This window comes from Eretmochelys imbricata, chromosome 15, assembly GCF_965152235.1.
Source record: "Eretmochelys imbricata isolate rEreImb1 chromosome 15, rEreImb1.hap1, whole genome shotgun sequence".
Classification (NCBI taxonomy): Eukaryota; Metazoa; Chordata; order Testudines; family Cheloniidae; genus Eretmochelys; species Eretmochelys imbricata.
This window is the reverse complement of record NC_135586.1, coordinates 27,490,467-27,504,654: the sequence shown is the minus strand read 5'-3', so window position 1 is coordinate 27,504,654 and position 14,188 is coordinate 27,490,467. Positions and strand designations below refer to the sequence as shown.

The 14,188-nt window shown below is 47.9% G+C and overlaps 1 protein-coding gene across 1 annotated transcript; it reads right to left on the bottom strand.

The window, feature by feature from the left end:
• Positions 1–778: 778 nt before the first annotated feature.
• Positions 779–13,663, bottom strand: CCDC63 (coiled-coil domain containing 63). Its single transcript, XM_077835253.1, has 10 exons — positions 13,590–13,663; positions 12,681–12,870; positions 11,097–11,216; positions 10,361–10,542; positions 9,371–9,552; positions 7,792–8,012; positions 4,441–4,515; positions 3,016–3,208; positions 1,993–2,190; positions 779–894 (listed from the first exon to the last, which is right to left on the bottom strand). Exons 1-10 carry the CDS (start codon positions 13,649–13,651, stop codon positions 779–781), a joined length of 1,539 nt encoding a protein of 512 aa, XP_077691379.1. The 5' UTR covers positions 13,652–13,663.
• Positions 13,664–14,188: the final 525 nt, after the last annotated feature.

The following is a 14,188-nucleotide window of genomic DNA, read 5'->3' as shown; positions in this document are numbered from 1 at the left end:
GTCTCTCCTGCTTTCTAGTTTCCCCCCTTTTGTCTAGTTCTCTGGGATTCTCGCCAGTGTTTGTCTACAGACAGAATATTTGTTAATTAAAAAAAAACCCCCACAGAAATGTTAAAAATCATGGACCAGATCGAAAGCTGGGGTAAATCAGCTCTATTGAATTCAATGGCGCTCTACTGATTTACACCAGCCGAGGAGCCAGCCCCACGTACTAAGAAGTGAGAGGCAGCCACGGTCCAATAGAAGAATCATCTCAGGTCTGAAACACCTGGAAGTGCAACATCAACTCAGGCCTCCATCCTTTGGTTTAATGTGTGGGGACTTTAAACAGGAGCCTGCCTGCTCTGTGTGGATATTGATGAGCCCATGGCAATTTGCACAGGCAGAGGAGATGGAGAAGTGAGGTCATGCCCACCTGTGGCCATTAAATGCCGATGTACTTAGTGCACCAGCCTTTTGCAACACAGAGGACGTTAGTCCCAGTGCCACGGCCAAACTGTTGTGAATGATTGTTAGACAACTGCTGCCCTCCTTTCCACCCCAGAAATGGTTGCATTTCTTTATATGTGATGCCTGCCTATAATTGGTAGAGCTTCGTTTAAGTTTGTAAAAGGCTTTGGGATCCTGCCGGATGGCAAAGCCTATTGTAAATACAAGACAATACTAGCATTCCTGAGACTTAAAGTTAGCTTTGTTTCAATTAAGCACAGAATCAGATTTTGATTTCAAGTGAATTAAGAACCTATTATTTATACCCAGTGTATTTGCTTTTCCCCGTCTATAAAATTATCCCTCTCTTCTTCTCTTTGTCCAGTGAGATCCTACTGGACTCGTCCTTCTCCAAGTTCCCAATAATCAGGCTGCGCAAACTGCCATGGTCCAAAGGCCAATCAACTGTTTCAAAAGAAATTGGGATTATTAGGGTGAAAAATCTCTCCAGAGCTTCAGTTAAAGTCCTAACTTGTCACTGCGCTTGCTGCAAACCCACACTTTCTGATAACTGTATCAGAAGGCTGCTCACCTCATTAATACTATGCAAATCCAGGGGCCCATGGAGTTTCACCCACTCACATTAGTGTTAAATATTGCCCCGGCTCTGCTATGGCATTTCATTCCCATGGCCATCTGAGTATAAGGGTGCTAAGTCCCCAGACTGTCAGAAATTTGCCCACGCCAATAAAGCAGTGAACCAAATCCTGGGTAGGCAATGAGCCCATACATCTCCCATTGACTCCAGCAGGAACTCCAGGCACTAGGGAACTCCCAGCATTTGGCCCCATCTTAGAAACGATGGGGCCTGATTCTGTGACTCCATTCCCCCACTAGAGGCAGGGGTGGAGGTGACTTTTAGCCACCTTTGCTTCCCTATATTTTGGGGCTATAAAGGATCCCGTTTCGTCCCTGGTTTAATTTAGAGCAGCCCCAGGGCTGCTCTTATGCTTCACTTCCCCTGGCCACTGTGAGCCCTGGGAAACAGAGAACAGCCATAGTGCAGTGCACTCCAGCCATCCCATCACAGGAGCTGGGAGCAGGGCTGGTGCAGAGCCCTTATGCCCAGCAGGGCAGCCCCCTCCACAGGGGATATTATCATAGCATCCTTTCCACCTGCTTTAAGGCTTCTTTATGCCAGGGCAATGTAGAAGGGCCTTGGCGTAGTTGAGAATCAGGCCCAGCTAGATCTTTTAGAACAGACTCCCAAGGGAAGTCGTGAAAACCCCATCACTAAAGCCATTTCAAGCCAGGCTAGATGGAGCATTAGCCAAGATGTGAACGTATTGGCAAGTGGGTGGGAGGAGACAGTTATAATCCCGGGAGCCTTTTCCACCTCTGACTGCTACGATCCTGCCATTTGATTCACATTCCCCATTTGGTCCTTTTGCAGTCTCCTTGCTTCTGCCCCAGCCAGGCCTCTATGGTTCTGTTCCCATGTAAGATAGGTTCTGTTCCTGTGAGCGATAGGTAGCGTCTGGGAGAGAAGATGTGAGTACTTACCATCCTCTACGTTCTCTACTACATGCTCTATGGTAGGGGAAGATGGGGGTAATTTCGCTGCATCTGTACTTTTAAGGAGTCCGGTGCCACCCAAAAATGGATTCAATAAAGGGAGCGAATCCTGCTCTCCCTCGACCTCCTTATAGCGCAGGAAGGATTCAATGAGCAGGAGATCATTGGTTTTCTTTTCTATGATACCTGTGTGGGACAAGTTAAAACTGATGACCCCCCACCAGATTAGGGTTGCCAACTTTCTAATCGCACAAAAACAAAAAGACAGCCTGCCTTAGCCCCGGGCCGCCTTTGTGCCACCGACCAGACTTTTAACGGCCTAGTTGGCAGTGTCAACCGAAGCTGCCAGGGTTTCTTTTTGACCGGGCGTTCCAGTCGAAAATTGGACATTTGGCAACCCTACCCCAGACCCAGGCATAAGATACTGTTCATTCCGAGCCCACTTCTGGCAAAAGCCCCACTGGAAGGCAGGAGCCTGGGTTCTATTTCAAGCTCTTGTGTGACATAGGTTATCACTGGGTAGGTGAGACCTTGGGTTTGTGGGGCCCTATTCAAAACATACTAGACCCTATGGTCCCCCCCTAGAGACAAGAATAGAACTCAGGAGTCCTAGTCCCCAGGCTTCTGCTCTAACTAGTAGGCCACACTTCTTCCCAGAGCGGAGAACAGAATCCAGGCTCCCCAGGCCCACCCCAACCACTGGAGCGCTATACAAAAGAGACCAGGTCCCACATTCCCCTGCTAGAGTCAAGAATAAAACTCAGCAGTCCTGATCCCCAGACCCTGCTCCAAGCCCAAGAGCCTACATTCCCCTCTAGTGCCAAGAAGAGAACTCAGAAGTTCAAGAGCCCCTTGTTCTAGCTACTAGACCCACACTCACTCCCACCATAAATGTGTGAGTGACTCACTTCTCTATTAGTGAGTTTCTCTGAAATACTTTGGGGTTGGTTTTGGGGTTTTTTTTGGAGCTTTACTAAAATTTGGGCAAAGGAAAAACCACTAACAACTCACCAAAATACTGCATCAGGTTCAGATCCGTGATCTCCCCACTCTCGCCAAGCTGCTCCATTATCTTGGTGTCCTTGCACTGTATTTGTTTAAACAGAAAGTCCACAGCGGATTTGAGCTGGTCCAGGACCTTGCTGCTCTCTTTACAGGTGTACTCGTACAGGTTGGCCTCTTCGGTGGTTTTCTTCAGCTTCTCCTAGCAGCACAAAGCAAAGCCATCCTAGGAGTTATCTAGGCTACAGGGCTTGTACCATGTACAAGACACGGGCCCAAAGCGAACCCCCCCAAAACTGTGCCCCATCCGAACACCCCAAACTCTGTTTGCAGCTCACTCAGGCCCAATTTCAGTTTAGGGTTGAAGGGTTCGAGGAGCATCTCCACACAGAAGGTGAGTGTGAAAGACACTGAGCACAAACCAGTGTGGAAAGGTTTTGGATTGATCTCGTCCCCGCTGTAATTCTACTGATGCCATGTGTCTGAGGGAAGTAGCCCTCTCCTGGCAGCCCCTTGAGGATGACAGAATCATAGGACTGGAAGGGAACTTGAGAGGTCTTCTAGTCCAGTCCCCTGCTCTCCAGGCAGGACTAAGTATGCAGGACATCACCACCAAGTGTTCCCTGAAAGATCATGGAGCAGGAGATACTCAGCACTTAGGAGTCAGGCTAACAATGCCCCACTTGCCCCAAGTAATCTCACTAAGTTGGGAGGCCCCAGGTGGCTGGGAAGGGCCACTTGCGGGGAAGAATGAGCCAAGGGCTCCATGAATTGCATAGACTGGGGGCCTGGGGTGACTGACCCTGAGCCCATTTGACTTGGAGGGTGGTCAGGGTTGGTGTGCAGTTCCCAGTCACAAGGTGAAGCCTGCGCTCACAGAGCCCGCTCCAGCATGCTGAGCCGGAGGGGTTTCAGACAGGGGCTGAAGGAAAGGGCTGGCAAAAGCCAAAGCAGGGTCCTCTGCTGGGCTAAGCCTATCCCTGCCCCCTCGGCACACACTGGTATCAGAGCTGACAGCAGGGGAGGGAAGCAACGTCCATTGTCGTCAAGGAGGGTCTAGAACTAAGGGCACTGGAAGGGGCAGGGGCTGGACCGGAGGACCCCAAACCGTGGGTCTGCACCCCTGTACGCTACAGAGCTCTGAACCCCACTAGGGAGAGGTTTTCAGGGGTGGCCTGGAGGCAAAGGGGCAGAGCAGGACCAATGGAGGGCAATGGCCATTCTCCTCCATCGGGGGGGTAGCATTCGGCTTCAGAGGCTGCAGCATTGGCAGTGAAATAACTCCTCTGCCAATGCCCATGCGGATAAATCCCAGTGCATGGCCAGGCCATGCAGACGGCATCCAAGGGCCCAGAATCTGGCCCATACAGTACATAGCGTACTGCCAGGAGGTAAGCCACGGGCTAGCGAGGCTCTCCCAGGACAGCTCCTTACCTCCATCTCCTTGAGACTGGTGTTGCTTTTGTCATCAGCAAACTTCTGTTGGGATTTTAAGTCAAGAATTTCATTCTGCATAAAATATAAGCACATAAGACTAATAATGAGGGCTGCCCCACACTGCTGAGCAAACACATCCTGGGACTTTGTATGTAGTAGTGTCATGGATTCATCTGTACACTACCAATGACAGTGTCTGTGTTACACCCTCAGCAGGGCTGATTACACGTAGGGTCTGCTTCCTGCAAAGTTCACTTCCTGCTCTCATTAACCCTGACTGCCAATGGGCTTGCGTGGGAACAAGACAGACCAGAGTATGGCTCCTTGTCTTTTTCCACCTTCTGTTAAAATAGTCCCTTCCAAAATCAAGCAGGATTTTCTGAAAGCAGCAGCAAGTCCTAGCAGTATTCCCTCCCTGGGTGTGGGAAGAGCAAATGGGAGAAAAGTTCTACTAATCGCTGCAAATTCCATTATTCTGAGCTCACATCATTGCAGCTTGAAAAATGTGGGCCAGTTCCTCATCGGCTGGTGTAAATCAGTGGGGCACTGCTGATTTACCACAGCTGAAGATCTTGTCTTTGGTGGAGGGCCTGAAGCTCAAGGGATCGGTCATCAATCATTCTCTGCAAGGTATCTATCACCTTAGGATCCAAGTGATTGGAAACACTTTGGGGCACGACCATCTTTTTGTTCTGTGTTTGTACAGCCCCTAGCACAAGGGCACGTTTGTACAGCACTTGACACCTCCTAGGCACTACAGTTATACAAATAATATATAATAAAAAAGTGCTTCCACCCCAGTGCTATACCCCTAGTGGAAATGCCAGTGCAGTCCCTTGGAATGTTTCAACCCATCTATATTCGTGTCTGTTGGATTGAACTGGAGAACCAGTAGTCCTAGGATCCAGTAGGACCAGTACACCCGTGGCTCTGCTCCAAAATGTAGTGACCAGCTGGAACCAGCTGAAAAATTTAAACTGGAGAATAAAATCACAAGAGATCATAAACAGCCCCATTGTGCTGTTCAACTCCAAGAGTGAAACGAGTGTTACAAAGTCAGCATAATGGATTTGTGTTAATTGCTTTCAACTGCCAGTCTGACGGGTGACTAGACCAACCACCCAATGCCTGATGGAAGCGTTCCGCACCTGGAAAGCACAGAGTATAGCTGCCAAGCACATGTTATGCATCATAAAGTTAAGCAGAGTGTGAGTCCCTAATGTTCAGTTTTCACCTGCAACGAATACATTTGTTCTTGCATTGGCTGCATGAATTAGCCACTGCTTAGGACACGTTTCCAAACAATCAGATCACAGTCACTGGGATATAACTGCTTCCTAGTTAGAAGGCAATAAAGGAAACATTTTTGGTTAGTAGCCAAGATATTTCTTTCCCACCACTAGGCTTCCCTTATCTCCCAGCTCCCAGGCACAAGTATCAGGGTTGAAAAAGTGTTTTCTTCTTTAGTACCACACAAACAAGAGGAGTATTGGGAGGTAAAGCCTTGGAACTAATCCCTTCATCCCGGGGAGAATTAACTATCACTGACAGCTAACACAGAGACCACTATCTCTAGGTCACTGGTTCACATCCAGGTCAGCAGTAACTGAAAGGTGACATCAGTCCAAACCCCAGGGGAACAAGTGTCCGTAACACCAAATTCTCCACTAGACTGACCCCATTGCGGAAGTTTCCACAGAGCAGTGAAGGACTAATTGGCCTTGAGGACAGAAATCTTTCTCCCCCGCAAGAGTGGTCCCTCCAGATCTGGGAGAAGGCATACTGGCAGAGCCGCTGCACTGCCTATGCTGTACCCTGTTCAGCAGGGGAACACACCTCTTCTTTGCTGTCATCCTAACACCCTCCCAAGCACTAAATCCCCACAGAAGATACATTTTAAAGCCCATCTTCTGAAGAAAAAGGAAGCAGAAGAGATTGGCTGCTTTGCCAATTCTGCTGTGTCCAAACACAGACCAGCAGCAGCCTCTCCCGACAGTCCCACTCTCTTTGGCTGTGCAGAAGATGGACCCACCAGCACCCTTCCCCTAAAGATCTCAGCAGCAGAGCCTGGTGGAATAATAATTCTAGGCCCATTCTGCTCAAACACAGGCCAGAGAGTAACAGAGCCCCACTGGTTTTCTCGCCATATTTTAGAGGTCCAGATACGCTGGGCCATGTGCCTCTGGGCGGCACAGAAGTCAGTATGGCTACATTGGGGAGCATTTGGCCAGCTATTCTCAGCCATGCATCTCTACTAACAGGAGACGCCATAGCCACTGGGGAAAACCTGAACAGCTGAGTGTTAAGGCGTGTCTTGAGTCTCTGGGAGACCCCTGACCAGCTATGTGCAGTATGGGGCCCCATTTTCTCTGGAAAACAATCCTTTGTAGCAAAGTAAAACTTTCTCTGAAAGGCTTCATGCTTCCACTCTCCTGCCACGCCTAACCTGTCCATTTGATGGGTCCCTCCCCAGCTCCCAGTCCTCAGTAGGCTGAGAAAGTGCAACATGGAATCCTTTCCAGCTGATCCTGCTTTTATTTAACCAGAATGCGTGGGGAGGCTGCAGTCCGCAGCAGTAACAGACAGCAGTTAAAGCATATGAATTAGAGCATCATCCCACAGCTGCAAGGAGGCTATAGAACACTCCATTTACCCATCAAACAAACCAGAGCTTAGACAGTGGGCAAAGTAAGATCTGGGGATCCCGTCACTAGGGGCTGGAGTGTAGAGTCTATTCAGTTCGAGTTTGGATTTGATGAAAATTTTATGGCAGGTGGGGAGCCAGGTTCCCAGGCAGGACAGAAATACCTTTCCACTGACAGAGGTAAAAAAACTTCTCTCTACCACCAAAACCTCAAACCAGGGGCCAAAATCCTGAAGTCCTCCGGCACTCCTGTCTCCCACAACACTCAATGGGAGTCTCGCCCCGGGCAAAGTCCTAGGAAGAGCTTCCAGGCTTGATCCCGCCCAGTAGAATTTTCTGCACCATTTGATGTCACATTTCTGTGCACATTTCCAGTGATGGCCACTAAAAATAACATCAGATCGGGTTTGGTCAGCATCTCATACAGCAAACTCCCCCAGCTCCGCACAGCTACTGAGCATCACTCTCTTGCAGTATCTCCTCTGGGTACAAGGTGGCAGCAATGAGACGTTGATTCTGTCTCCTAGACGAGAGTTCCTTTCTTTGGATACCCCATTTATGTTCTAAAAGTCACACGCCTGCGGTGGGATCGGCAGCTGAGGCCCTAGCGTGGGCGGCAACAGCTGCAAGAGCAGAAAGAAGAAAACCTTCATCTAAAAGCGAAACAGCAGCGTGAAGGGTGCAGAAAAGCAACCGGAACTAACCTGAATGTCCTGTGTCTTCTTCTGCAGCCTCTCCATTTCGTTGTTCAGCTCGGTGACGTAACTGAAATACGCAAAGTTCTTCTCCTCTTTCTCGATGAAATTTGTCACCAGCTGGCCAATGTCCCCGTCCTCGCTCAGCTTCAGCAGGCGCATATAAGCCACCTCGTAGCTCTCAAAGCTTTCGCCTTTGCTCTTTCTGGCCCGCTTGCTTGACTTGAGGGCTGGAAGAGATCAACGGCAACGCAAAAACTGCTGGGGCAGCAAACTACCTCTGTTTCTTGTCATTTCGTTCATGCCCATCACCGGGCAAACTCAAAAGAATTCACCTGAAAACACTGGGGATTAAATTCATGCCCCCCCAGGGGGAGCGGGGAAAGGTTGGGGCATGGAATGCAAACTCAAGAAGGCCCACAAAACCGATAGCAGGGCTGGAGAACGGGACATGCCAGAGAGACCAAGGGAGAGGATTTAAAGAGACTAAGGATACATCTACACCGCAGCTGAGAGTTGTCAAAGCACTTAAAGATAGCAGTGTGGTTGGGCACCTCGGGTGAACTCCTGCCCGACACCCTGGCTACGTACCTAGGGTGGCTAGCCCAAGCCGCCAGCTGGGCTGCCGTGGCCACACTTCTATGTCCTGAGCAGACCTAGCGCACATACATCTACCCGACCTGGGATTACACCTTCCAGCTGCTGTGTAGACATAGAATAAGGAAACCCAGGGTGGAGCATGTGGCCCATAAGCACCCGCCAGGTAACAGGACAAGTGGAGGATGGGAATTTCTCCCTGAGGATGGCAGGAGAAATTACTTCTGCCCTCAGTCCCATTGGTGCCACCTCACTGAACTCAGCTGAGGCGCAATAATAAATGATTAGCCCCCTCTAGTGTACTTAAAACTAGAGCCCATTTCCCCTCCCCCGCCAACACCTCTCTCCAGCACCTCTCTCCCTCCTATTGCCGCAAGCTCCCAGAGAATCACAGAGATGTAGGCCTGGAAGGGACCCAGGACACCAGCAGCCCAGGTACACAGCTCACTGAGAGTTGCTTAATTTAAATCCGGAGTAACACCACGGAAGTCAATGAAGTTATCCCGGAGTGAGTGGAGAATCCAGACCACGGTGTCTCTCTATTGGGTCCTTATCCTAGCTTCCCAGATCCAATGGGATTTTTGCCAATGACTTCAGCAATAGCAGGATTTAGTCCTCTGTCGACAAAAGCCCAAATGACCTTTCACATCATCATTACTTTTATGGATAATGCCACCCATTATGTGGGAGAGGGTAAGGGGCACTACCTGGTCCCCTGTGAGCAGGGGGTAAACCCCAGCTCAGCGTCCCCATCCCCTCACACCCAGATTCAGTGCTGGAGTTATTGGAGTGAGAGACACAGGGGTGAGAACCTCTCTGGGAAGGTCAAGACCAGGATGGACCCCAATCTGAGCGTGTTCTGTCTTCCTGTTATGGACATTCTCCTCATAGGACAAGACCCAGCTGACTGTGACCATGAAGTTTTAAGGTGAGTCACATCAGCTTCCATATTGGGGAGGGGAGGGGGGAGGTTTGTTATCCCATATGGTACCTTCTTCCCTTTTGGCCTGTTCCTCAAAGTCTGAGCGATCCACTAATTTGATGAGCATAAAGGCTTTCAGCTTGGTCTCGTGGTCAAAGACACGCTCCAGTTCCCTGAATTCCACGTTATACTGCGCGATGTCTTTGCAGCGCCTTTCCTTCATGGCGGAAACCCATGCCAGTGCCTCCACCCTAGACCCAGCCAGAAAGCACACAATGCGCCCCGTTAACTAGTTAGTCTTTCCTGTGTGACAATCCACACATACCGTTCCAGACACCGCTTCAACAATTAACTGGCAGCATGGACAGACTGTGGCTCCTGAACAGCACAACTCAGGAGAATGGGGTCCAGAGTCTTTCCCCTTAAGGACATTGGCTAGACTACGGCCCAGGTTAGTAGTCACCAAGCGTTGTGCCATCTTAGCTGCTGTTTGGGAAATGACTTGGTGTGGTTCAGTTTCCGTAGAACAGAAGTTTACCACCCCATAAATCACCACTGCAATGGGCACGGTTAAACCCCCACCCCCACCCCGTCTTAGCTAAGAGGCCAAGTGTTTGACTGGGCCGTCTCTACACGGTCCTGGCTGAGGCGCACTGGTAGTGGGCAGTGTGGGTGAAGCCTGTCCTACGGATGAGCAGAGGAGCTCAGATTCCAGGCCCACCAATCAGGCATCTTTCCTGGGCACTAGAAAACTCGTCTAGGCCCACATTTTCACTTCGCTTTTGGTGACCAGCTTCGGACATCTAGGGCCTGATTTTCACAGGTCCTGTGCACCCATAGCTCCAGCTGAAGTCAATGGGAGCTGCCAGAGATCAACCCTTCTGAAAACCAAGTCCCGAGTATTTAACACTGAGCGCCCAGAATCAGTGGGCACTTCTTAAAATCTGATCTTAGGTGGATATTTATTAATGAATGAAATGGGCATTTGTGCCCTGGAAAGCAATACCAAATGTACTGCCAAGAGCTAGTGCGGCCTGTGCCTTTTCCTCTCCCGTTTACCTTTGTTCGTATGCTTGGCTGGACTTATCAATTGCAGCGTCCATTGTTTTCCTCTGCTGATCTAGTCTTTTATGAAGTTTTGAATAGAAGTTGTCAAAAATAGCTTTCTGAAATCGCAGGTTTTCAATCTCTTCTCTGAGTGTGGCATTCGTGGTCAGGATGGTACTGAAACGGACAGTGGTCTGGGAAGACAGGTTGCAAATGAAAAGTCTGTAAGGGAGGCAGAACAGGAAAGAGGAGCCCAGCTATTATGGGTCAAACAACATAAAACAGGGCTAAGACAAACACAGCCCAGGGAAGTCTTAAGTGGGCCCTCTGGCTACCCTTGTCTTTAATACTGCAGCGCAGCCCACTGAGCCTACAGGAGAGGCCATTTGGATCAGGACAGAGCTGGGATCTTTTGCTATTGAAATCCACCTGCCCTGTTTCACAGATGATTGGCTGCAATCAACTTCGTTTTGCTGCAAAGTAGGTGTAGCCCTTGGAGCTCCTGGGAAATTGCAAACATTGCCCTTGGATGGACAAGCTTGAAAGAGCCTTGGATGTGCAATATACAGCAAGAGTGATCGGGTCAGCAAAGACAGGAAAAGTCCTTTGCATTGCTTGGGTGAACCTGAATTTTTAAATTATCTTGATAACAGAAAAACATTTTCCAAACCCTCCACATTCAGGTAGCCAGCTAGTCAAGGAGTTGCAGTGCAAAATGTATCAACAGCTCGGTCAAGCAATTGCTTACATGGTTTAGGCGATTCTCCAGCATCTGAATCTGCTTTTGCAGCCATTTGCTATCATTCGCTTGTTTCACCTTTGCTACAATCAGTTTTTGAGTTTTGATCTTTTTTTCCATCTCCATTACCTAAAAAAAATAAAAATCTGTCTTTACGTTCTGGATTTTTGTCAGTGTGCTTAGCCATTGTAAATACCCATGTGTTGACCTGAACTACAGTAACCCACGTCAGTAATGATCTTAAATTTAGAGTGCAGCTTTTATCTCAAACGATCCCTCTTTACAGACACTGAACTACAAACAGGAGTCACTTTATTTTTATGTCACCACTGAAATATGGCTACCTCTGGGGTGAAACAGCAGCTGTTTAGGGCACAACAACACTATGCAACAGAGTAGAACAGAAAAAGAAGAATATTTTATCATGGTACCTCTTGTGCCGTGGTCCATGTCCACCTACTGTCTGGGGAGCACTTCCTGAAGGTGCGTATAATGAAATGTTTGGAGAAATGGGGAATTGGAAGAATCTCCCAACACAAAGTGGTCAGAAGAATGAAACAGTTGGAGGACCCCTGAAACTGACCCCCTACCAGCACGATGGACAATGATTCCATATTGACTCACAAGGGAAGGTGCCACCTACTGAATCTCCCAGATCACTTCTGCAGCATTTGGGTGTTCCTTGGTCTCCTCTAAAAATACTGGCCAGACCCAACTCTGCTCAGCCTATGAGAGCTGAGGATATTTTTATTGTAAGTATTTGGTTGTTTTTTTTAAATGTCAAGTCTCAGGGCACATAAATGAATGTAACAAAAAACACAGTTTTTGCCTCTTTTCCAAGAAAAACAATGAGAGCAAGCGTGGGGTAGGGAATATTCCCCAGCAAATCCCACACTCCCTTTTCCCCATCCAGACCACCACCTCAAACCATAGTGGTGTATCGGAACACAGGGACCAGAGTCAAACCCAAAGTCACTGGGCAAACTTCCACTGACTGTAATAGGAACAGATTAGGTGGTCCATAATGTCTTCAAATCATGTGGTCTTTTGCTCGAGAGGTGACATTATATTCCAAGGCCTGAGCTGACACATTTTATATACAAATGCCTCAAACACTAGATTCCCCTGCAAACAAACTGCAGACAGGCCAGGTTTTTTCCCCTAAGACTTTAATTATTTGATTCAGAGCTTTATTCCCTTTGGCTATTTCATGCCATGATATTGCCATTGTGGTGTTCCAACTAATTAGGTCACAATCCTTTGGATTACATTATCAATTACAGCAGAAACCTGAAAACTTATAGCCAATTTAGGGTCTGATCCTACAGACACTTATCTGAGTAGTCCTTACTTATGCAAGAAGTCCCACTTACTTCACTGGCACTAATCAGGTGTGTAATGGATGCAGTAATGGAACCCAGGTAACAATCAGTGAATTGCTCTTTTAACAAGCTATGAAATGTGAAGACACCTGAAGCTGCAAAGCAAAGAAAGAGCTACCATCCCAGTAGTGACAGATAGGAGGGCATCGCTTGTTTTGTGGCTTTGCTAATGTATTTCATGTTTATCCATTTAACTGTTCAGATACTCTACCTTATCATCAAGTTCAGCTATCAGGGCTTTTGTTGCTTTAATCAGAGAATCATATTCCTCTTTGGTCTGTAAAAGAAATTTAAGCTCCATACAATTTCTGTCATCTAACATCATATTTCTCTGTGACTTTGTAAGGCTCAAGAGTAATGCAATCTCTTCATGTTCCTGCTTCAGTGAATATATTTCTTTTCTGTAGAAAAAATGATAAAAATAATATTTGGCACTTAGCATCTTCAAAGCACTGTGCAAACATTATTCAACCCTTGCAATTTTAGCTTCAGGCTTCTAGCGAGGGAGAAATTAGTTTAGACAAATTATTTTAAAAATGTATAAAAGACATTCCCCTCAACCAAGAAAATTAAAAGTTTTTCAAAAAATGTATACACTTCATAGCCTAATCCTGTCCTCTTGCATTTAAAACTCCCACTGATTTCAAAGGGAGTTCTGCATAAGGAAGGATCAAGACCTAAATAAAGCGTCTCTAATTATTCTAAGCAAATAGATTAGTTTTGTGAAAGCAGGAAATTCAAAAGGTTATCAAGAGAATAGTATCATATAAAGAACCCAATCCTGTAGTTTTTGTGCATCCAATATTCCCAGTGGATGAACCTGGGCTGAAGGATTGGGCCCAAAGCCCATAAATGTGTGCTTTTCGGACTACCAATATCATGTAGTATGCAAAACGCAGAGGGTCATATTCCCTGCTGGGGCACAGTGGCATAGTTCTGCTGCAGTCAGAGCAGCTACGCTGTTTTACACTAGCTGAGGATCTGGCTCAGAGTGGTTTTAATGTAACTGTTCCTGGCATAAGTAAGAGCAGAATCAGGCCCACAGAGGACATGTGCAGCCCGGATTTGAAGGTGTCTTTTCTTTTTCAGCCACGGACTAGCAAAATGAAGCTGCCCTTACTCCTGATGGTACATTTGCTGTTGAGCCTTGACACCAAAAGACTTCCGTCTTTCTACCATCATCCGAAATTGCTGCTGCAGCTTCCGGAGCTCGGTCTCAGCCATCATTTCCTTCTCCTTCTTGGTGAATTCCGAAGGGTCACTTCTGGACTGGGACTCTTTCCACCGCTGGGGAAATGGTACATTTTTGCCAACATCTTAATAAGTCACTTACGAAAGTTCAAGTACTAACACTTAGTGCCTATATACAACACCTTCTATTAATTAACATTTCCTAGTTCAGCCTCATAGCCATGCTGAGAGCTGGGGAAGCAGTCCGACCCCTGTGTTACAGAGGGGAAACTGAGGGACAGAGAGGGCTCTGTTGTGGCTTTAAAAGCCACAACAGCATAAGGGGGTGTCCTGCAGCTGACAGAAGAAAAAGTCTGCAGGGTCTCTTGGGAAGCACATGCAGGAGCAGCAATTGCTACACTCTTGTAAAGGGTGCAGCATTGCCCGCATGCCTGACTTTAGCAGTTATTGTGTACAGGAGTAGGATGTGGTCATGGCTGTGATACCCCCCGTGGGCCGCCTGCCGAACACCACAGCACGCACTAACAC

Coding starts and splice junctions, on each gene's coding strand:
- CCDC63 (XM_077835253.1), bottom strand. CDS start 13,651: ATGATGGTAGAAAGACGGAAGTCTTTTGGTGTCAAGGCTCAACAGCAA. Junction 8,013..9,370: donor ACAGGCCAAAAGGGAAGAAG/GTACCATATGGG, acceptor GATCTCTTCCAG/CCCTCAAGTCAAGCAAGCGG. Junction 895..1,992: donor AGTAGAGAACGTAGAGGATG/GTAAGTACTCAC, acceptor CTTTTGAAACAG/TTGATTGGCCTTTGGACCAT.